At 41.1% G+C, this 23,048-nt stretch overlaps 2 protein-coding genes across 2 annotated transcripts; one reads left to right on the forward strand and one right to left on the reverse strand.

The window, feature by feature from the left end:
- The first annotated feature begins 212 nt into the window (after positions 1-212).
- Positions 213-11,307, forward strand: LOC137915973 (phosphatase and actin regulator 2-like). Its single transcript, XM_068759095.1, has 13 exons — positions 213-255; positions 4,436-4,618; positions 5,083-5,157; positions 5,319-5,459; positions 6,444-6,689; positions 7,529-8,042; positions 8,274-8,449; positions 8,728-8,884; positions 9,135-9,190; positions 9,485-9,546; positions 9,925-10,062; positions 10,748-10,886; positions 11,198-11,307. The coding sequence occupies exons 1-13, from the start codon at positions 213-215 to the stop codon at positions 11,305-11,307; spliced, it is 2,040 nt and encodes a 679-aa protein (XP_068615196.1).
- Positions 11,308-18,861: 7,554 nt separating this feature from the next.
- On the reverse strand, positions 18,862-19,971 carry LOC137915975 (splicing factor 3B subunit 5). The gene is made up of 2 exons (XM_068759098.1): positions 19,898-19,971; positions 18,862-19,443 (listed from the first exon to the last, which is right to left on the reverse strand). The coding sequence occupies exon 2, from the start codon at positions 19,415-19,417 to the stop codon at positions 19,157-19,159; it is 261 nt and encodes an 86-aa protein (XP_068615199.1). The 5' UTR covers positions 19,418-19,443; positions 19,898-19,971; the 3' UTR covers positions 18,862-19,156.
- Between the last annotated feature and the right edge of the window lie 3,077 nt (positions 19,972-23,048).

Genomic DNA, 23,048 nt, shown 5'->3' on the forward strand with positions numbered 1-23,048 from the left:
GGGAAGTTACGACGCAGCAGCGAGCGAGTCGGCGAAGTTTCCACCAACTCAGCCGTCACGGTCCGAATCTTCTTTTTTCTTTTTTTGTAAGTTGGACTTGAACTCATCACGGGCGGTGCAGACGGGACCCGTGCGTGCGAAGGAAGCGATCGTGGTGCGTTTTAGGGAGGGGGGGGGGCTCGGACCGGCCCGATGCTCCACAGAAGCTGAATATGGGTCAGACGAACGTGTCTGCCGAATCTCAGACTGCGAACGGTGAGTGTGTGCGCGTTAGCTCGGGCTCATTTTCGCTTCTCTTATAATTAAATTTTTTTACGGGAATATTTCCAATACTTCTACACAGTTGCGCACAAAGAAACCGCAAAAAAAGGGAGTTCAGTATGCTAATAGGAAGTTAGCTAACTAAAGTAAGAAATTGTGTGTCAAATGAATTACTTTGCGTCTGCCTGTGCGTAAATGCGCCGCTGCGTGCGTTGCGTTGCGGCAGGGCGTGTTGCGCAACCGTTGGCACAGTTTGATGCGACTCTCGCGGCTCCAGCGGAGCTGCAAGGAGAGCAGCTCTGACTTGAACCGGTTTGTTGAGCAGAAGACTCAATATAGACGATTATTTCTCTATAATGTCCCGCACATGTCAACAAGTCGGCCTGTTATTGTTATTATCATCTGTCGCTGCGGGCATCGCAGGAAATCCCGCTGACAGGTCGAGAAGCGCAAAGTTTAAGTTCCCAATATTAAGAAGTGTTAGCTGCTGCAGATATTAATTGCTTGTTAAAGTATTATAACTTTTTTTAATTTAAAATAACTGGTAAAATATTAAATATCTGTTGACACTTTACGCTCATGGTTTCAGTTTAGGTTTAGTTTTCATACTCGTCGCCTTGTCCCGTGTGTGGAGAGGCGACCGCGCGCATGACGTCACAGCAGGCGGAAGTCACTGTGGTTACAAAAAGTGGAGTTTTCTCATTGCAGGCTGCAGAAAGCCAAAGAACAGAGCTGCCATTGGAAGACATCCGTTCCTCAATGTCTTGCGTTTTCTCTTGGCTATTTAATTGTTAGGAAAGCTCAGTTCCTGGTCACATGACGTTGTCAGGATAGCTTTTACAATTGTTTACCTCCTGATATAAATAAAGATTTTGCCAGCTTGGGAATTATTGAAGTATTTTCTTTCGATCCGTTTCATTGTCTTCCTCAGCAAAAGCGAGCCGTCCGGTTGTCACATCAATGATTCCGCCCGCTGAGTGTCATGCATGCTCGTCACACACAAGTCGTATCACGTGCATGTAGAGGTTGTGTACACATTCACGTTATGACACAATCACAACTGGCTATGTATAGCAATCTGTGACTGAAGCTACAAGCTGAGAATGACGTGTGTTCATGGCTGCATTATAAGCACTGTTTCTCACTAATGAAGCTACATAGAGTGACATAAAGCCTTGAAGAGGTGAAATCCCAGCCTAAAATACATAAACTTCACCAGCCTCTGCATTCGTAGTTACAGTGTGGGAACATATTCAAGACATCCTTATTTAAAAAATAAATATTTGTCACCTTCTTTGGTTCCCTGTATTCATGAGCCTTAAAACAATTTCTGCACAGTACTGAGCGCATAAGAGGGAAGCGAGTCTGTCAGAGTTTTATTAGAAGAACATTAACATAAAAGTGATGCCCCGTGAGCTTTATGAGTCGCCGCTGCATCAAAACTCCGTAAAGTGACAAGTACACATTTCATTTCTCAGCTTAATCCGAGCTGCAAAGTCCACGAGTTGAACAACGCTTTGCTTCTGTGGACTACATTTGAAAATGACTTGCAAGAAATGAGCCAAGTGTTAAAGCTGCAGCAAATGCCCAGTGCCCCCCCCCACGCCCCCGGCCAGCACTGCCTTGTTTTCTTATTTTTTTCCCTCCCCAGTTTCTGCCCTCCTCCGCTTCATCCTCCTGTTCCTCCTCCTCTCCAATCTAGATCTGCCACATTTTCATTTGCTCTGCCTCACTTTCCATTTCTCCCCTTCTTCCCCAAACTCCTCTCCTCTTTTTACTCCTGCTTCTCCTTTCTCTGCTCCGGCATCCCTTTCCTCTGTTACACGGTGTCCGATTCTTCCCTCTCTGACGGCTCACAGTGAAGGAAGGAAGCCTCTCCCTTTCCCCTCCTCCTGAACACATGTTCCTGCTACAACTTCTGGAAAAGAAATCACCCAAAAAAAATCACACCAGCTGTGTGAGAGTACGAATCGGCTTGAACCTTCTGTGTTAAACCGAACCGAACACGTTCCACCCAGGCTGAAGAAAATGTGTCAATGTCAATAATAGTCAGTGTCAATAATCTGTGTAGAATTACAATTGCAATTCCCTGAAAGAGTCCCGTGTTGTATCAGTGGGCAGAATAATACAAGAAGCGTTCCCTCGGAGAGTACAAGTACTTGTCTTTCTCAGGTTACATTGTGTCTTTTGCTGCCAGTTCTGTCTTTTGGACGGTCTATTTGTGTTTAATGTCTTACGGGATGGAGTGGATTCCTGATGCCTCAGGGAATGGCGTTGCGTCACTCAGGGAAATGTGAGTCTGCTTTATGGCGGCACAAAAAAGGAATCACAATAATTGTGTTGTCGAATGTTGACTATTTGCGTTTCAGAAGCAAGTTGTGTTCTAAATTCTGATGTTTCTGTTGACCCTCCATCACCCTTGGCCTCCTCTTCCTCCTCCTCCTCCTCATGTCAGCTGTGTTGCTTTGTAGCATCACCTGATTTCCTGTTTTGCTCCTTCAGCGTAAACACATTGTGGTTTCTGGACTGGATTGACTGATTGCTTGGTTTTTGATGTACCGGTATTTGAATTTGAAGTAGTTGTTATAAAAGCTTTGCTTTGTGTGCTATAGTGGACGCAGTAGTAAAAGGAACAGAATTGGAGCCATAAATTCTCATTAATATTTTATTATACATTTATATATTTTGTTGAAAGACAAAAAAACCCAAAAAGGCCTGGTTTGAAAGAGCCTTGAAAATGGGATGTTGGACCAGTCGGTGTAAACACTTTCAAACCAGATTGATATAGAATCTGACGCCTGATCAGACTGCTAAACTGTATTTTACCACTGGCTGCCCCTCATCAGCCTTCCTCTGAGTCCAGGAACAGGGAACCTAGAAGTCCTAGAGGTCGAGATACTGTCAGTGAAATAAGACATGTGGCAAAAGGCTTGCCACAGTCCAGGGAACCGAACAAGTAAACCTTACAACGGTGCAACTAACCAGCCGCTCTTAGGTGTAGCGGGGCTGCGACGTTTCAAAGTCAGTTGGATCATGAAATGCAAACAAAGAATCAATTGCATATTCAGACATTCCAAAGCAAGTTTACGTCTGAGTATTCAGAACTGAGAAAACAAATTGCACTTTCTGCAAAAGATCGAGATTGTGACATTTCCTGTATTACTACATGACTTGTATTAATCTGCAGTCATAGTGTCACACCAGACTGTTCCGTCTCTCCCTTTCCGTTCCTGTTCTCTAAAAACCAAACAGTAGTCTTTCTTTGGCTGCTCTTTCTTTGCCTTTCAAGCTTTAGCTTCATCCACCGTCCCCATTAGTTTCCCATGAGAGGCTAAATAGGTGGTTTAATGGTGGTTATTATCACTGTCACTGATTTTGCCATTATTTGCTGCGCCAGGCAGCTGCTGAAATCCACCTACTCTAGCGATTTGATATCAATGCAGGAACAGGACGTGTGTGTGTGTGTGTGTGTGTGTGCGTGTGTGTGCCTGAAATAAGGAACTAGATTGGTGTCTTGGGTCTAAACTGCACTTTCCCGTCTTTCTCTTCCCTTCTTCTTTTATACTTTTATACTACTTCACTTCTTTTAATCAGACTTTTCATTAGACGATCCCCACCGCTGAGATGGAACAGGGTTTTTGTCTTTTCTCTCTTACTGGAACAATACATAGATCTGTGATCCCCATCAAGCAGCAGTCAGAGGCAGATTATGCACATTAGCTTCACCTCATGTCCAACATTAGGACAAATTGAGCACCAGACGGTCAGCAGCGGGATCTGCACTGTGTTTTCAGTCGAGCTGACGGTAGAGATAGGGATTTATTCCAGCAGATAAGCACAGTGAGAAAATATTGTTGTTTCCCTTTCTTTCCAAGCAGTGGTTTTCAGGCTAGTTTTCTAGTCCTGCCTTGATAATTATTCCTTCCTTCTTCATCCTGCCAATTTTGCTGAGATTTCAACTTTGGTCCGTGTGAAATCTGAGATATATGTGTATATTTTTTTGCTGACTACAGCCTGTTACTTCATAAGCTTCTTAGAATAGAGAAAAGGCTGCATTGTTTCCTTAAAAAAAGGAAACAATGCACACACACACACACAAATTGAATATTCTGAATGGTATTTATCTCATATAACACCGCATATTAACAGATATAATTCATCGTGTGTTTTCCAGTCGACGGGCCGGAGAAATCCTCGCTGGCCAGCTGTGATGTCGTTGTGGACGGCGCCGCCGACACACAGAATTCCCACGCATCGCGGCAGCAGCGAGGGAAGCTGTCATCGCTCGGAAAACTCTTCAAACCCTGGAAGTGGAGGAAGAAGAAGACCAGTGACAAGTTCCAGGATCTGTCCAAAGGTTTGTGTGTGTGTGTATGAACAAGTCATCATCAGTGTGTGTGTGTGTGTGTGTGTGTGTGTGTAAAGCCCACAGCTGCCTTTTAACTTTCTCTGTTTAAGGAACATACATGGCAAAGAAAAGCACATCTTCACATTATAAAAGCTGAAATCTAAACGGTCGTTTATTGGATCAACTAATTGAGTGACTGATCTTTCCAGCCGCGTGAGCCGCATCGCGCGTGACTCGGATGCGTAACTATCTCATTGCGAGCAAAGCAGATCGATTCCCTCTCGAGCTGTTTTTCTCTAAACCCACCAAACGTACCACAACACGATTTTGCAAAAAAGCGCATTGGAACTGTTTTGCCACGCTTTTGTGGATTCTTGTGCCATTGAATGAGTGTCGGTAGAACACCGCACAAAGGAAGAGCTAGTAAAGTCCCTCCCTTCAATCACTCAATGACCGCCGTGTTCATCTTTCAGTTTTGGAAAGAAAAATCTCCACCAGACAAACGAGGGAGGAGCTCATCAAGAAAGGAGTTCTTATCTCTGACCAAGGTTTGTCTAATGGTTTATCCATTTCAGAAACTGCTCCAGAATGACACTGTTAACGTAGATGGAGCTGCTTTTTTTCTGACCGCATTTATTACCTTCAGGTATTTAAGTTCAATGCTGTCTTAAATGGTTACATTTTGATGATTGAAATCTATCCTTTTTAGATGAAACGATAAGCAGTGAAAATCTGAATGGCCATGCCACCTCCAGTGTGACATCAGAGGAGGTCAAAGTTCATATTGAGTCTCCGGAACCTCTGTTGGAGGAACAGGCCACTGGGACCGTCGTTACTCAGACCAAAACAGGTAATTTGTGAGTCAGGTCAGGCACACGCTTCTTAAGCCTGAGGGAAAAAGGCTAAAGAGGAGAGAACCCCTCGTCTCCAGTCTTAGCATAATGATTGTATGTCAGTAGCATCCTTCTGGTATCTGAATGTATTCTTGAACCACAGTAGTAATGTTGTGTCAACAAAGACAGTGTTCAAGTTACTTTTTGTGAACTGCAATTCTGGATTTAATCTTAGAAAGTACAGTGGAACCTCGGTTCTCCAACAAAACAACGGAGTTGAAAATGCGTTGGAAGTCGAACAGATTTTTTGGAGTCCGAACACACGAGTGAAGCCGAGGCGAACGAAGGCGGAGTCTACCCGGGTATAGGTTCAGTTTGAGTCGACCTTCCAGAGGAGAAAGACTGTGCTAATATGCGTGTTTTCTTTAGCTTTGTTCTCTTTAGCTCTTAGTCATGGATCCAAAGAAAGGCAGTTGTGATACTATTGGGGGGGGGGAGTTGGGGATCTAGTCTGATGGACGGCTGCTTTACTTGAGCTGCAGGCTGCAGCCACCCATCGTCTTTTCTTCTGGCTGTGGCACCACAAACCACTGAGGGATCTCTGACCGGGTCAAATGTGTTCAAATAGATATTTCCATTATATCCGCCTGCGGCCGCCATTCACGGTCTGATATGAGCAATAGCCATCGCCGGATGGCCCCTCTCCCCCAGGAGACAGGCGCTCGTTCACACATCTGATGCTGCTTTAGTGCAATTATTTATTTATTTTTACCTCTGCCCAAGGGGTTATGCTTTCTGTTTTTTTTTTACCAAAAGCTACACAGTGGATTTAATTCCTATATGATATTCCTACACTATACTGTATGTGTCATATGTCAAGCCTTCTATATTACTCTTTCAGTCTCTCCTTCTTTGCTTGCCTGTTATAGATCTCTTTGCACAGATGTATGTTAACCTCTAAATGCCATACCTTTCTCTCCCGATTCCTCTCATTTGCTCAGAAAAGCGTGATAATAAATCCCCCATCCCGGAAAACCAGGCGCGACCTCGAGATATTCAAACAAAAAAAACGCAAAGTGCCACTTTGCCCGCCTCTTCCAAACCTGCAGGTGGCGCTGCAGCCGCAACCAGACACAGAGATGCTGTGTCTGGGGCTAAAAAGGCCGCTAAAACTACAGGCAAGGCAAGCTCGTCCCCTCAAGCTAAAGCTAACGCGCGGGGCAGTAACAGCACTAGTCGTGGAATCGGTAAGTTTAGCTAGTTGGTGCTGTAGCCAGTTTTGCTTTTAGATCATGCATGTCTGCATGAAATTGCCCTGATATCACTGAGGCGAGAAGAGACTAAATATGCATCAAAGTCATCTGTAAACCCTGTGTGTGTGTGTGTGTGCATGTGCATGTGCACGTGTACTTCAGTAGCATACGACTCAGAGTGGTGCATGTGATTGTCATGCAGTCTTTTCTAAAGTTTGTTTTTTTTACTTTCTGCTGAGTTACTGTGGTTTAAAGAAGTTCAAGAGAGCTTTTACCCAACAACGCTGCACAGACTCTGGTTAACTGGAGCCGAAATCACATCTTCGCCTGTTGGGTGCGACACCGGCTTCTCTTTATGCTGTGGCCAAAGAAAGTAAAAAACAAAATCACCAATGGCCACGTATAATAAAGTTGTTGAACTTCTTTTCATGCAGCCAATCACATTGCTTCGCCTCGGCATTTAGACAAACTTTGAACAGCGTCCCACATTTATCTTCAAGCTGAAGGCTTGAACATGAGCACACATCTCGTCAACGGGGAACACGGAACATCATTCTGCAGGAAAGATAAATAATGATCATCTGAGCTCGAGCACAGAGAAAGGAATGTAAACTGTGTTTGCAAATGTCAGTTTGGCCTCTTTTGATGCCGGTGTGCTGCTCAGTCTTTGATATTTCTTTGACTTTTCACATTTCTAACTGTGGCTTCATTTGGCTTGAAAAACCTTTTCTTTTGTGGCCTGCATCATGTCCTCATATTGTGGAGGAAATCTAGAGCATCGTTCTAATGGTCTTCCCTTCTTTGTTTTTTTTTTTGCTATTACCTCTGTGCAGCTAAATCCTCCCATCCAAAGAAGACGGGTGGCACGACAAAAGCCACTCCTGCCTCAGCTTCCAACCTTCGTTCTCGTGCGAATAAGGAGTCTGGAGGAGCAGCGCAGAATGGCGGAACCGATGCAAAAAATAATTGGAAATCAGACACCCGCCTTTCTTCCGCCATTTCTCAAAAGACCACTACCGAGGCTCCTAGCCGGCCTGTGGACTTAAAATCCTCGCCCCTTTCCTCAGATACCAAGTCTCCCTCATCAAAGCAGGTAAAGGAACCTGGTCTCATTCCTAAATCTGCTCCCAAGGCCTCTGCTGCAGGTGAGGAGACAGACGAAGATGTGGCTCCTGAACTCAAACTCCTGTCTTCACGTTGTAAGACGGCTGTAGAGGACACTTCTTTCACAGAAGGAGACAAGGACAGCAGCTCAGAGGGGGCGAAGCAGGAGAGAACAGAAGGGCCTGGAGCAGCAGGAGAAACAAAGACAGGAGAAAAGGAATGTGCTGTGGAAAACAGCCTGAGGTAAAAATCCACTCAAAGCATTAGACTTTATGTGTTTTACAAGCGCTTATGTTTTATTTAGGTGTCTACACAGTCACACTGGAGTCCCGCGGTGAGAACTGAAACGCTTAAATATAGCAGCGATCTGATTCATTTTGTTTGTGGGCAGTATTGAAAAATATTGGTGGAAACAGCTATATAAATCTGATTTAAAAAAAAGAAAATCACAAATTCTGTCTTTGCTCTCTTTAGGTCAACAGAGGTCGAGGCTGAAAAGTCGCACGGCCTCAGTGTGAACACACATCAGGTCGAGGTGACGGTGATCCCCGATAGGCCGAGAGACAGCCAGACGAGTGACTCTGACTCTGACGGCCCGATCCTCTACCGTGACGAGGAAGAAGAAGAGGAGGAAGATGAATACACAACCAGTATGCATTAGTTTTGTACGCATCACACAGTAAGCGGCAAAGGCCCAGCATGCCTCAGAACTCACACTGACATTTTAGATGAGGTCCTCATGACCACACATCATCAGTTGTGGCGTGATGATGATGATGATGATGATGGTGGTGGTGATTCGGGCGTTCCAGTTTGGCAAAGCTCTGTGTCCAGTGACAAAAAAAAAATGAAAGAGAGTCTCATCTGCATGAAGGATGCTTTAAGGCCCGGTGACGTCTCTGAATGGTCCTCATTGTTGGGTCTCCAGGCTCTTTGGCGATGAAGATCCGCCGACGAGATACCCTGAACATCAAACTGAGGAATCGACCCAGCAAAAAAGAGCTGGAGGAGAAAAACATTCTGCCAAGAAGCTCCGAGACGGAGAGACTCGAGCTCCGCCAGCAGATAGGCTCCAAACTGGTCAGGTACACACTCTATATATAAACAGTACACACACAGTCCTGCAAAAGATATACAGCAGAAATCTGCGAAGGAGGTTAGTTTGGACTCTTATATCAAAAGAGGCAGAAAGTATTCACGCATTTGAATAAGCCTCTAGTCATCTCTTTTTGCAGACTTTGCCGTGGTAACTGGCGATGTTTTTCTGCAGCAGTCCGCTTAATGTTGAGACAACTTCCTGTTTGCAGAAAGGTGAACAAAGTTTGCTCTTTTCAGGCGCTTGAGTCAAAGACCAACCACAGAGGAGCTCGAGCAGAGAAACATCCTGAAGCGTAAGTCTGGCATTTGTTTTATGACCGGACAATTGTATTCAATTTAAATTTTATTTATAATAATTTTGGTTAACTTCTTACAAGCTTGAAATGCACAGTGTGCATAGCATTGGTTTCACCGCTTCATTGGACACATGGTGGGGGATGTGTGTAGATGGCAGTAAAAAGTGCGTTTCACCGCGTAGGTTACAGCAGGCTGTAGGAGGCGAATCACGTCTTGAGTTCGAAGCAGAGACGGGAGCTTTTTACAGACACGGAAAGTGTGATATGACCCAGTTTGTTCTCTGCTTGCAGAAAAAAATGAAGCAGAGGAGCAAAAAGCGATGCAAGAGATTAAAAGGAGACTCTCCAGAAAGGTAGTGTAAACATCAACTCCTTAAACCCCCCCCCCCCACACACACACACACTCGTCATGTATTTGGAGGTGGAGTCATTTTAGGTGCTGAGAAACGACTTCGCACGGAGAGATTAGCACCATCTACTGGAACTAGATGGACTTTTCTGTCAGTTGACAGACATTTCTGTCTCTTTTTCTTTGTCCTTTGTGATTAAAAGCAGCATTTGTATCATAGAAATATTTTAACATGGTTGTTAAAGGCTGCAATAATAAGCACGCATACACTGCGGTAGACAGTGAATTAATATTCTAAATGTTTGATGTGTGTCTCTTAATCTCTAATCTTAGTCTCTGTCGTCTTTTGTCTCCCACTCTTGTCACGCGTGTGTCTGCGTAGCTGAGCGTGAGGCCGACGGTGGCAGAGCTCGTCGCTCGCAGGATCCTGCGTTTCAATGAGTATGTGGAGGTGACTGATGCCAAGGATTATGACAGACGGGCGGACAAACCCTGGACTCGGCTCACTCCCGCTGACAAGGTGAGCTCGGTTTAATTACCCTCGCCGAAGGGGAGGCGAGGGTATTGCAATTGGGTCTGTTTGTCTGTTTGTCTGTTTGTTTCAGCTTGTTGATTTAGAGTTAGGGTTAGGATTTATATATATATATATATATACATTATAAACATATTTATCAGTGGCAACAGGTGGGTACTCGAGCATTATGCCCACATTTCATTGTTAAGTACTTCATTTCCAACTCTTGGATTTAATCTGATCCTATAATGGCCTCCATGTAAATTTTGGCTTTCGGGATTGGCTCCCGTTCAGTCCGTTCAGTCATTTACAAGAACATATGTCAGGCACAGTGATCTGTGGCAATCTAATCCTTTTTCATACCCAGTTGTTTCATGAATGTTTGCAACTAAAATTCTGAATACAATAATAATGTGCTATTATTATTACGTTTGCGAATCAAGTTTCGTAAAGAGTACAAACAGCTATGAATTGTGGGTAGTTCCCTGAGGGGACATCTTTTATGGAAAGGACACTCAAAGAGCCCAATAAATCCAAATGAGAGGCCATGGACCGGACGTGATTAGACCGGGTGATGCATGAGTTTTACAGGGAGGTGTGTGTGTGTTTAACAGCCTTGTCCTGATTTTATCATGGTGTTAACGCGCGTGTGTGTGCGTGTGTGTGTGCGTGCACGCGAATTGCCCCTCAGGCTGCCATTCGTAAGGAGCTGAATGAGTTTAAGAGCCAAGAGATGGAGGTTCATGAAGACAGCAAACATTTCACCAGGTACTCCAGCGGTCCATCACCACCATTTACCACCAACGCTGACCTCCAGTTATTCCTCATTAGTAATAACTATAACTCAACTCAACTTTATCCGGCTGTTGATTAACTCACAATGATTATTCTGGTTCGCCCCAACGCATTTCATCCACATTTAAGAGGCAAATTGCACCATTATCCTTTGACGCTGGGTCAGGTTCACTCGCTTTATATTCCATTAAATCTGTGCAACATGGTTTCCATGGCTACATTCCTCATGTCATATCCTGAAATGCATTGACAGCTATTTTCTTTTTTAAATGTTGCTTGATCAATTCTGCTGCTTGCATTGCGATTGTATTTTCATGAACGACAGCGGATGCGTTTGTGTTTGCAGGTTCCACCGACCCTGAGCGATCCCAACCGCTGGTTTGGAGCCGGAACCACGAGGTCTCTGGTCTGCAGCTCGCAGCGCTCGCTCGCTCTCTCTCTCTCTACAATCCATAACCTCCACACACTTAGCTCTGAGGTCCTCACACACCTGATGTATATCTGACCATAGAGCCACTTACAGGTGTATGTCAAGAACGCGACCCAGTGAAACATTTGCACGTATCTGTAGTTAGAACAGTTGTGTGTACAGGGTTCTAACTAGAACCATTTATTTATTGCAGATAGCCAGAACCTGCTGTGAGGCTCCGGGAAAGACAAAAATGGACAGATTTACCCTTGTATTAGTGGCTCAGTCGTACTTTGTGTGCTTACCTATATATGCCTTCTGATGAATTGCCTTAGGGCTGTATAAACGGGGCATCCTCCTAGGACTGGAAACAGGGCTGGTGCTGCCGGAGCCGATGTCAGCACCCGTGTGATGTGTCAGAGCAGTCATTTTCTGCTCCGATCTGCCTGTAAGAGTTGAATATGAATTCCATTTGCTTTATTTTTTTAGAGAATATTTCAAGTATGTTGCCACTAGATGGCATCGTAGCATAAGAGATATAGAACGTGAGGTCAAATATTTGTATGCAGATTTAGATTAACCTGCAAGTGTTATATTAGCAACATCTGAAGCAGATTTTTGGTGCAGACCTTACGCTCTAATAACGATGCCCGCAGGCCTCCTGATGCTCTCGTACCTTCATGTTTCCCGTGTTCACTTATTAAGCACAAACCTCTGATCAGGAAGTGCTGGATTTGCCATTTGGAGAGCTTGACTTTGTTTTATTCATTTTAAGATTTTTTTTTCTTTTTTCTTTTGTATGGTGTCCTTATTTGAAAGTTTACAATCCTGGTTTCTCTTGACTTCCTTTAAAGGCCTTATAAAAGAGAACAGGCATTGGGAGTGTCCCCCCCCCGTTGAAGCAATTGAATGAGCTGTCAAAGAAGAATTCCACTACTTCTGACATGCATTTACAATTTAATCTCTAAGCCTGTGATAAAAATGCTGACAAGTACAGCAGTGGTTTTTTAGCCCTCTTTCTAACGTGCATCTTGAATTTAGATCTGCGATATTCAACAGTTTTATTGGTTTTTATCCCCAAACTGTACATTTGTCATTAAGTTGATTGTGGAAAGGACTTTTTCAACTTTTTAGGAAATGAAATAAGAAAATGGATTTGGAATGCTGAGTGGATAAAACAAGCACATCCATTATACGCTGTCTTAAACTGCATTTCATTGCTTTTTTTGTTTTGTGTTCTAAATGAACCTGCTTTCTATGAGCTGAATATGAAGCTACAGCCAGCAAATGATTTTCCTTATCCTGGCATGGAGACTAGGATCGTAGGAAGCAGTTAGCCTTGCTCTTTACGTTTCAGTTTTTGCACACTTTGAACAAATAGGACGTTTATGAAGAGGCACTGGGAGGCGTTTCTTAAACCATTTGACTGAGATAGGCTAACTATTACAACTTATTCATTGTCTTTATGTCAAACAAAGCCATGGCTTCGGGGTTAAATTGTTTCAACTTTTACAAGTCAGGATTGATTTCACGACAACCTGACTGCACTCAGGAGGATTTGCTTTCAATCAAATGTACTGATACAGTTGAATTAAATGGTTTGTTAGCATGCTGGCGAAGGTTCAGTCGTTTGAATCACTATTTCATTTAGCATTTTCTAAATGAAATAGTGATTCAGAGATTGTTTTTTTTTTTATGAAAACCAGAATGTTTGGCTAAATTACCAGAATCTTAAAGTTTCTCTAAAGATATTTTAGTTTCTTACTTATTGCAATAGACAAACATTATTTGTATTTTTTTCTTTCCTCTATTTTTGATTGATAAACTGGATGAGCCAAGCTTTCTGAAATCAAAAGGCTTTGTTTTTCTCGTGATTGAACTCCAGCCTTCACAGAACTTCTTGTTCTTTCAAAATGTAACTGAAAAGAGCCGATTTGTTCTTTCTGCCGCTGAAGTGGGCTGGAAGGGCTACAGGGCTCCCAACTAAAGGATGTATATTATTAGAGAAGAACCAACAGTATTCAAAGATGTTAATGTATGTTGTTATATATTCCTTATTTTGTACAGACTGTATATCAAGCATGTGCATACAATGAAATCGGTTATACTACAGTATGATTTACACCAGAACTTTCATGTGAAGTTTTAAGTTCTGATTTCAGTTCTTTTTTATTATTATCTTCAGATAATTATATTGTTATTAGCTGTTCACATCAATTCAAGTGTTGTTGTTTTTTAGAAATATCAAGCACACTACATTAAATAACTGTCATGTCAAGTCTACCTTGTTTCTAGGTGTGGGTGACATATTATTATATCGGCAGATATAAATTGCTATGTGATTATTTCATTTTCTGTTCCACTGCCACGTATGCAGATATACAGCAGCAGACATTTCAGGGATAGTGACTAAGTTTAAATTCATATTACTTTCTGGACCAAAAAACAACTTGAACCATTATCATTTAGAAAAAATAAATCAAATGTTAATTTTAACTCCATTAGTTTGGCACAGTATAAGTGTGTGTAATCTCATAAAACTTTAAGTCAACATCTAGTGTCAAAGGTAGTTTCTATGAAGCAAGAATTACATTTTTTTTTATGAAATCCTATTGTAGATACAAAATTCTTACCTTGTTTACAGCTTTCATCCAAACATGAAACATGTGCCTCTTAAACAATATATTAAATTAATGCAGATACATTTCTAATATTTATTTCAACCCAGTCTATCTTAAATTATTCATTTGTTAGGAAGGTGGACAGAAACACAGCTCAAATTATTGTTGCTACAGAACAGCAGGCCAAAATGGCCAAATCAACTTCAAGGGTTCTGAATAGCGTTGAGTCCTCAATACGTTCATGTTGCCGCCTAGTGGCCCAAATGATTACTGCAGGTCTCATTGTTCATGATTTATGTGTAGCGTCCACAACTGCTGAATAAACATGAATGATTTGTAATACAGGGCGTTTGTCAGATGTAAATAAATAAATACGCTTTGAATATATTTACAAATGGTTTAAAGCTTTCTGCGAATCATCTGGTTAATAAATACCGTTTGGATGATGTGAGAACAGTGATGTCAGTCATTCATGAGCTGATTATACACCAGTTATGGATGCATCTAAATGTAAGTAGTTAGAATTGGTGTTAAAGTACATTAAGTGTCTTTATGTTGTCTTACAGCTTTATAAACTACACCAGACCTCATGAAAAGACAGAAATCTTGTCAGGAAGGACTGGGGTGTTTAAAAAAAATAAAATTGTGTTGACAGTGGGAGTGCAGGTCTGCACTACAACTGATTAATAAATACATGTTTTAATTCATAATTAAGTCGAATAAACAACTGGAGTGTGGAGGAGTCAGAGTTGTTGTTCAATCTACAAAAAAACTACACAACATGCACCTTAAATCTGCTGATAGCAAAATGTGAAGGGAAAAACACAACGTTTAAAGGGTGTGATAAAGCCTACATTTCATTTTTGACCAATATCTCAACTTCAAGTACCAATTTCAAAAGGTATTACTCCAAAATTACAGTTGTGTTTGAAACTTGATTCAAGCCTTTATCTTTAAACCATCTGGCTTTAATTTCTAGTCTGTCTTTATCTGGACATTTCATAGGGAACAACTTTCCTGTACATCTGACACAGGATTGATCTGTGTGGTCACAGGATGATGCCATAATCCCAGAAAACAGTTATAAAAGAGTCCAAATGATTTTGTTTTATATCCACTCTGTGGCTGATTTTCTTTCTTTAGTCATTTTAGTGAAAACATATGTACTGTATGAGCAAAACTGTGTGTAAAAAAAGAAAGCAAACAACAGATGCTCAGCGACAGTTGGACTAAAAATGGCTTCAATGCCTTTTCTTTATCAGTTTATTCTTGCTGGCCGTGAATCTCAGAGGCAACTTTAGGAAATTGATTTCAGACTCATCAAAAGCCACATGAACTTATTCATTATTCAAGGACATGAAACAAAAAGAGCAGAAAGAAGATTGGTTTCAGTCGTCTCTTATTTCTAAGTGCTTTACATTATTCCATGTAGATTTCCTGGACTAATAAAAGATGGCGCCAGATCTTCCGTAAATTTCCACGGATGTTACAAGGACAGTTAAGAAATGTAAAGACTATCAGGAAACGCAAACACGTAGTGATTAGCACCAATTATGCCTCTCTCTCTCTCTCTCTAAATTGGGGGTGGGAGCAGGGCAAATGAAGGAGAGCCGGAACAGAGGAAATCATTTACATAAGCTTTTCTCATCTTCTTCTTGGTACAGTATTTTAATTTGAAAAATTGTTGAGGATGACAGTGTAATTAATTTGATTAATGTGCCGTTGTCTTTTATGCAGTGAACAAAGGGTGTGTGTTGTATACATACCGGTAAGCATATGGAGCCAGACTTGCAGTGAATCAACAGAGTGTTTCCTCTTAGAGGTTTTCAGTACAGAAACGAAGAAACAGAATATTTGGGGAAAATTAGTAGGTTGTGAGATTTAGAGCAAGGGATTGGGTTTAGTGGTTGAGGTGGAGGAAAGGTTGTGGCAGAAGGATAAAACAAGTGGGTGACAGAGAAGGGTAAGGATAATTAGATTGTGTGCGCTCATATTCGAGGATGGAGAACGAGCTTCCTGGACCTCTTCATCATTGGGCTGAGCTCCTATGTAATCAGAGGAGAGAGAAGACACAAACTATTGGCCAAACAAGATGCTCGCATCGGCATGAACCAGAAAAATAAAGTGGCTATTAAGAGACACCATTCAAAGTGTCAGGCACCATTTAAAAACACAAATATACACTAATGCCTGTGCAGCTTCCATTTTATCTGGACTGCAGCTTTCATGGGCTCAAGTGAAGCAAAAATAATTGCCTCAACTATCTAAACGCTGCAGGATCCGGGATGGTCGAGGGTGTGAAGCGATAATGATGCTCCATGCGAGGTTTCATCGAGTCGATGGACGCTTCCTGTGCAATGTTCAGAAAAAACAGAGACGGGGCCTCGTCAAAAATCAAAAGGATCATTTATCTGTAATTTCTGTTTGGTTTCCTCTGGATATTATAAAAACAAAGTGAGGTGAGGGGAAAAAACAGTTCCGGATTGTTATTAATTACATTATAATAACTAAAACAAATTTAAGCCTTAGAAATACTCAATGGGAATGGTGTTATTGACTGAATATATATATATATAATTTAAAGTGTTGTTTTTATGAGTTAGTCATTGTTACCAGAGCCCGAATAAATGCTACAATGGAAACGTAAAACAAGAAATCAATCAAATGTCCTGACATTAAGCAAGGACAATGTTCAGCATCACAGTTCGTCATGTTATTGTAGTTCTAAACACAAAAGACAGATTCATTGTCTGCGGCACATCCAAACGGGTGTAGAGATATTTCACTCGAAACCAAAAGCAAAGCCGTCGTGGTGTCGCCATCGCCGGAGGAAAAGTCAGTGACAAAGAACGTCATCATGACAATTCATTCATGGAGATCCATCCAACAGCTAGATAAAATTCAGCTGAGATATTTCCCTCTGGCCCTAAATGATATTCTCTGACCTGCAGTGGTGTGACTGAAATGTTGATATATTTCACTGGTTCTATCCCAGCATGAGACAAGGGGTTACGGACTTTCTGCGTATGCATGTACAGATGAAATACTTTAATGCAGCAATATAAGGGCCTTTTCCTTGACTACGGGGGTCCTCATGGAAAATGAATATCTTTATTCTCCTTGTTTTATTCATGATGAAACATTTCCTGAACCTACGTAATTAGTTTTTACTGCAGATGCAGGAGGTGCAATGCATTTTTTATATCCCCGCATTGTAAACGTATTCATGGTGTGTGTGTGTGTGTGCGGGCAGGACGCAGTATTTACACCTATTATGAAAAGTGTTGTCTTTCTCTTTGTTCTGTCTGTTGGTTTAACGGTTTTAGTTTTTTTCCTATTTTCTCTCTCGGGAAAGAGAAAATGTACACTAAAGTGCTTCACCTGCAAAGTGAGTGTTCAAGTTGAAGACCTTTAATCAAAATAAACCCGCCTACAGGCCTGATTACCGTCACAAAAGGAGAGTGCCTCCACTCTGATGTTGCTGAAAACCGAGCAGCAGATGTCTGTTTATGTTTCCTGTCTCAGAGACAAGTCATACAATTTTTGCATGTGTGTGTGTGTGTGTGTAAGAGAGAGAACGTGAGAGAGCGATAGCACACCAACAGACCTCACGTTGCTGTCGCAGCTGACTAGGCAGCCCCATCAGCACGACTCTCACAGCGAGAACAGATGGCGAGGACTTACCCGCTAAGAAACCCTCAAGGCGTACACACCCAGAAGTGACACGGTGCAACACGAGAGCTTCCTTTTGAGCCCGCTGACTTCTCTGTCCATCCAAAAAATGAGTCATTAGTATCCTCCAACAAAATATTTATGCGAGTGATTCTGGCTGGCGGTATGCTTCAGCAAATCACCTGAGGTCATGAAATGGAAGCGCACATCTCTGTTCCTGAAGCACTTCAAACAGGAGCACTTCAGCTTGCACCTTTGTCAGTTTGTTCTACATATTTTTCATCTCAACTGGTATATTAAACTTCCACTCATCAAAGACACGCAAATCACCCCAGGAATGATTATTTTAATATTTATGGTAGATTTAAATTGCCGCTATTTCTAGAAGCTAGACTACTCTCTCAAATCAAGTGGACAAGTTGAAGCTGCACACCCAAAGAACAGAAATTTACAGGTGAAACTGTGCAATAATTATATTCATATAACTGAGTACCTTTATCTTTCCTTTGGAGGGTATTAATGTTCTGTTTTCTAGATTGAACTAAATGATTTGTGTCATTACTGCACATCATTGATAAAAACATGTGCCATGACCTTCAATGTAATCAATTAGGACCCATGTTTGCTCAGAAATTGTTTCTTACAAATGCTTATTTTGATTTTTTTATTTTATTTTTACTTTTCCAGTTTTTCCATTTTCTTCTGACCTCATGTTTGCATCAGAGATGCGCCGGCTTTAGAGGTTTCTAAGCAAAGACCATTAAAGTATCTGAGTTTAATCTGATCTACTCGGCCTCATCCAGATTGAGCCTGCACCCTTTTATAGAGGATGTGGGCGTAATGGATGTGTCCAAATATGTAAGGGTTGCTTTTTTCTCGGTCATTTTCTTTCCATTATATTTCATAAGCACAAAATATGTTTTGCTTTTAAACATAGCAAAGACCTTGAACTGTCTCACTGATGAAAACTAATGAGGGAAAAGTTGAGCATTAGCAAGACTGCTGGAAATCTCTCCTGTAGCATTAAAGAGGCCCAAGGCATCTGACCCACATGCTGAACTACTGTCTGCTCTTTGTATAGCCACTGCATCGGAATTTCATTTACGATGTGCACCGTATGGTGAATGTTTTAAATGACAGAATAAAAAAGTCTTAGCCTTAGTCTAAGTCTGAATTACCACCCATCTCTATGCAATCTGGGTACTGCCTCATTTTTTACAGTAAAACATTGATTAACTTGGAGCGGAATAAATATTACAAATCCGACCCATTAACCATCAATTAAAAAAATGGCAATGATGCAAAAGGTAAGATGACAACACTTTTTAATCAAAACAGAAAAAGAGAATTTAACAAAGAAGACAGAATGAATACAAACACATGACAGGCGATAGATACTACTGTGCTGCTTTCTATAATCTTCTGGATAATGTTCGGATCTTCTTGCGTAATCAGACAATCCATTAACTGTTGGAAGAGACACACAAAACCTTTCTAACTTTATTATAATAAAAAAAAGAGAATAACATTCAGTGTGTGGCAAAAAATTAAGCTGAATGTCAAAACGGTATCAAAAAACATCTTCTGCTCGGTCCAGTGTTGGCTAAGGATCATCAGGTTTGTCACCTGGCGGTCCGCATGGTTGAAGCATCTTCTCCATCAGGTTGAAGCGGACCCGTGCTTTGCTCTCGTTCTCGGAAACAGAGAAGTAATTGAGAAGGTCAAAATGTCCCATGTAGGAGCAGTAAGAGTCTCTGTGCTGGTTGACGAGCCATTCCCATTTGCTGGTGTCAGCATGTCCCGTGCCGATGTACTTGGACTGAAGATGCTCTAGTTGACTGTGGATGTTATATCTGTCCGTCATTCTTGCTTAGATGAGTCTGACAGCTTCTGAACAGGAGAGAGAAAAAAAGAGTCAGATATACTACAAATGCATACATTCACACAGAGACAGAGACAAATAGATGACTTACTAAAAGTAAAAAAAAAAAGTGATGCGGACTGTTCGTCAAATATTACTAGTACAGTATGCGTAGTACACGAGGAATATGTATGAATTTATCATTGTAAGAGTAATTCCTGTCTCTCTACTTGAACCGCTTACGTAATTGATATAGTCATAAAAGTAATAACTCGCGAGCTTCGAATTGCTTTCTAGCACTTTTATAAAACACGAATAGCTAATAACTAGCATGCTAACGTTCGTTGCTTTCAATAACTTTACGCATGCTAGCATGCTAGCGGGTGTTCACCCTCAAAAAGTCTTCTAACCGAAATTTAAGGCGCTGTTTGAATGAAATACTCGATGCGATAAAACAACGTCCAGAATAAAAAAGATACTCACTCGATGAAATGAAAACAGTTCAAAGATGACAAAAGCTAATATTACGGAGACGCGCTGGCGGCCCGCCGGAATGCAATGGAGCAATGACTTCCGGTTAGTTCCCGCTGTAAATGGAACCGTGGAGGAACAAGGGTTGGAATAAGTTCCCACCCCCAAATTAACACGCTTATTTGATACAGACGTAACAACAGTGCGAGATTTAATAGAAAAACAGACAAAACATTGATGGTGGAAGAGGGAAAAAAATATTATTGCACTCTTAAAGCTGTCTGTAGTTAAGATGCAAGTCAAGTGTGATTTTGTTCAAATATTACAGAGACACTTGACAGGTTTCATTGATTCCCATAAAGCAACTGACTTGATCCTCTCAAGGAGGATCTTCTTTGATTTTGTCTCCATGAAGATGATCACTTCTTCCCAAGAACCGTGCAGATGGAAGTTAGTCGCATTAATCAATTTTATGAGACTACTCCTCCAAATTAGAATTTGAATTGAAGAATAAGCTTTCATACCTATCAAAACACAAGGCCAAATTTGTGATCCTGCCTCTCCTTAAAACAAAGTCTAAGTTACCATTAAGAAACTGTTTTCACAAGCCAAGTCACGAACGGAATATTTAGTGATATTTTGGAAGAGCAGTCGTGCAGAATCATGCGAATTTACCGTATGTTCATGTCTGTCCGAGAGCAGGCCGGATATTCAGCAAACACACTTTTCCTGTCCTGTCTTTTCTTGTTTTTGCATGCTACCATCAAGCAGGTAGATGTAGATTTATTTATTTTTTAACAGCGCTATATACTAAAATAATGGGCACATGGGGGTAATAATCAAACTGATTGCCATTCTTCTAGCGAACAGACCTGAGAACTGCAAAGCAAAGCACTAGCTGGAGGAAAGGGTAATGAAATCAACTGGATGGATGGGATTATTGCCTGACTGGATGGCTCCTGTGCCTCATAGTCCTGCAGAGTGATAGCCTAGTAAAAAATGGAGTCAGCAATATTTTCAGTGATTTAGACTGGCTGCTTAAGACGGAGCCCATTGCCAACCGCCAAGTGTCTGAGGTAGATAGAGAGAAGAAGTAAAAACAAACTACACCCCGCAGACTTTTTACAGCGATGGTTGGTCGATCGACGGACCAAGGAGACAGGCCGTTATCCAGCTGTCAGGCTTGCCAGCTTTTGCTGAATGGCTGGTTCACTGGCAGGCAGAGTGTTAAAGTGGGCAGCAGCCGCTTTACTGGACTTGTTGGTTTGTTCCTCTTAGACTCTTACGCCCTCGCTTTTTGAATTAAAGTTTATTTCACTGCACTCTTGGCAATCCAATCCAATACTCTGAAAAATGATTAAATGGCAAGGGGAAAAAAATCATTTTGGTGTTCCGAGACATTCATTCATTCATTCATCTTCTACCACTTTTCTGCTTTGCGGCTCACGGGAGTTGCTGGAGACATGGCAAACATTAATCTTGTTAAACACTTGTTCCAGAGTCCTGATGTTGTGCATGCTGGTTCGATGGTTGGTTGCTGGGTGAGTGCAGTCACAATTTCTGCTCTGACATTTATTTCACAACTAAATAAAAATGGACTGCACACACTGAGCTGATTCAGCATCTTGTGATCGATAAATATTGAGGTCACTTCCGTCACAACAAGAAGCAGGTTTTACACTACTGCAATCATTTGGTAATAAGTTATAGTTCTAGGATGTAGTAAGTGACTGATGGTAATAAAAGCTCTTTCCTCATACTGCCAGTTGCTGGATTTCAGCCATGGCCTGTCTCCTTATGAGATACTTTTCCCTTCATAATTCATTTTTATTCCAGGTGATTTTTCCTCATCGCTCAGTGGAAATGGGAGATTTTGCATTTGTAGAAAAGACAATAACATTTAGGTTAAATTGTATTATTATTAAATAAAAATGAGGCATTCAGTGAGATTCAGAGGAACATTTTATTTCATTTGCACTGATTAGCAGTAAAATTATATACAGTATATCGTTACAGAGTCCTGCAGAAATCTTCATGTGTAAGTTAGGTTACAAGAAATGCCATTTCAAGAACAGAATAAAGCAGAAGCTAAAACATAATTGACTCCTAAGTTATGTAAGCAAGCAAACAATGGAGACAGGAGTTCAGGTCATCAAATTTATTTTACTTTAACCAGTATACCCTATGTCCTGTAGGATGGACCAGATGTCACCTACTGAAAACTCCATTACATCCATTACACACATTACATCTCCTCCTCTGTCACACAGTGTTTTATTTTATTGTGGAAAAAATAGCTTATGATCTCATTTAGCTGCTGAACTTCTTTTTTCTTGAATGTTGGATGATACATCTCAGAGAAAGTCTGAGTGCGGAGATCGTAATCCAGGAGTTTTATTGTTAGGTGATAATATTTATCCTACACACCTTTTTTCTCCTTTTTATTTTTTCTTGTGCAAAAAAATGCAATACACAGCATAAAAAAGTGACAATTTGATCACAGATTTTATTCTAGTATTTGTTCTAAATAGTGTAAGTAAACAATATTTTGTAAATAACAAATGTATGATAGACTATATTCTTTAATGAGTTAATGAAACCAGTGATTGCAAACATTCTGTTGTATGTACAGCATGACATTGAAATATATATATATATATATATGTTTTTAAGTCAAAATCACAGTTTATAAAGTTCTAAGGTAATAACTGGAGACATTTTGTACACAGTTTTATGATTATATATCTCTTCTGTTAACAACACAGATTCAAGATACAAAAGCTTTTGATTTAAAAAAAGAAAAAACAATACTTTACTTTGATAAATACAATCATGTTCGTATTTACAGCATGTTTGAAGCAAACACAAGCAGGTATAGCACAAAGAACAACACTTAAGCACAGTCAGTTCAGCAATAATGTAGATTCCTGCTTCACTCACAAGTAAATTTATTTAACGTCAATATGTGGAGCAAGTTATCTCACAGCGACCAGGTGATGTCACAAAAATGTCTGTGTGCTGCACAAACTGATCTTCTTTGCTGATTTAGAGAGTTCGCTTTTCAGCCCAAACCCCGGTAGGATAAAAAAAAAACTGGCCTTCCTTCTTTTTATTCAGAAGCAAGAGATGAGTAGTGGAGAGAAGAGGAGAGGAGAGGAATTGT

This window comes from Brachionichthys hirsutus, unplaced genomic scaffold (genome assembly GCF_040956055.1).
Source record: "Brachionichthys hirsutus isolate HB-005 unplaced genomic scaffold, CSIRO-AGI_Bhir_v1 contig_809, whole genome shotgun sequence".
In the NCBI taxonomy this organism is placed as follows: domain Eukaryota; kingdom Metazoa; phylum Chordata; class Actinopteri; order Lophiiformes; family Brachionichthyidae; genus Brachionichthys; species Brachionichthys hirsutus.

Excerpts from the sequence above, each read along its gene's own strand:
- LOC137915973 (XM_068759095.1), top strand. The coding sequence starts at position 213 with ATGGGTCAGACGAACGTGTCTGCCGAATCTCAGACTGCGAACG. Across the intron at positions 5,460-6,443 it reads CGTTACTCAGACCAAAACAG|AAAAGCGTGATAATAAATCC; the intron begins GTAATTTGTGAG and ends TCATTTGCTCAG. Across the intron at positions 9,191-9,484 it reads GCAGAGAAACATCCTGAAGC|AAAAAAATGAAGCAGAGGAG; the intron begins GTAAGTCTGGCA and ends CTCTGCTTGCAG.
- LOC137915975 (XM_068759098.1), bottom strand. The coding sequence starts at position 19,417 with ATGACGGACAGATATAACATCCACAGTCAACTAGAGCATCTTCAGTCC.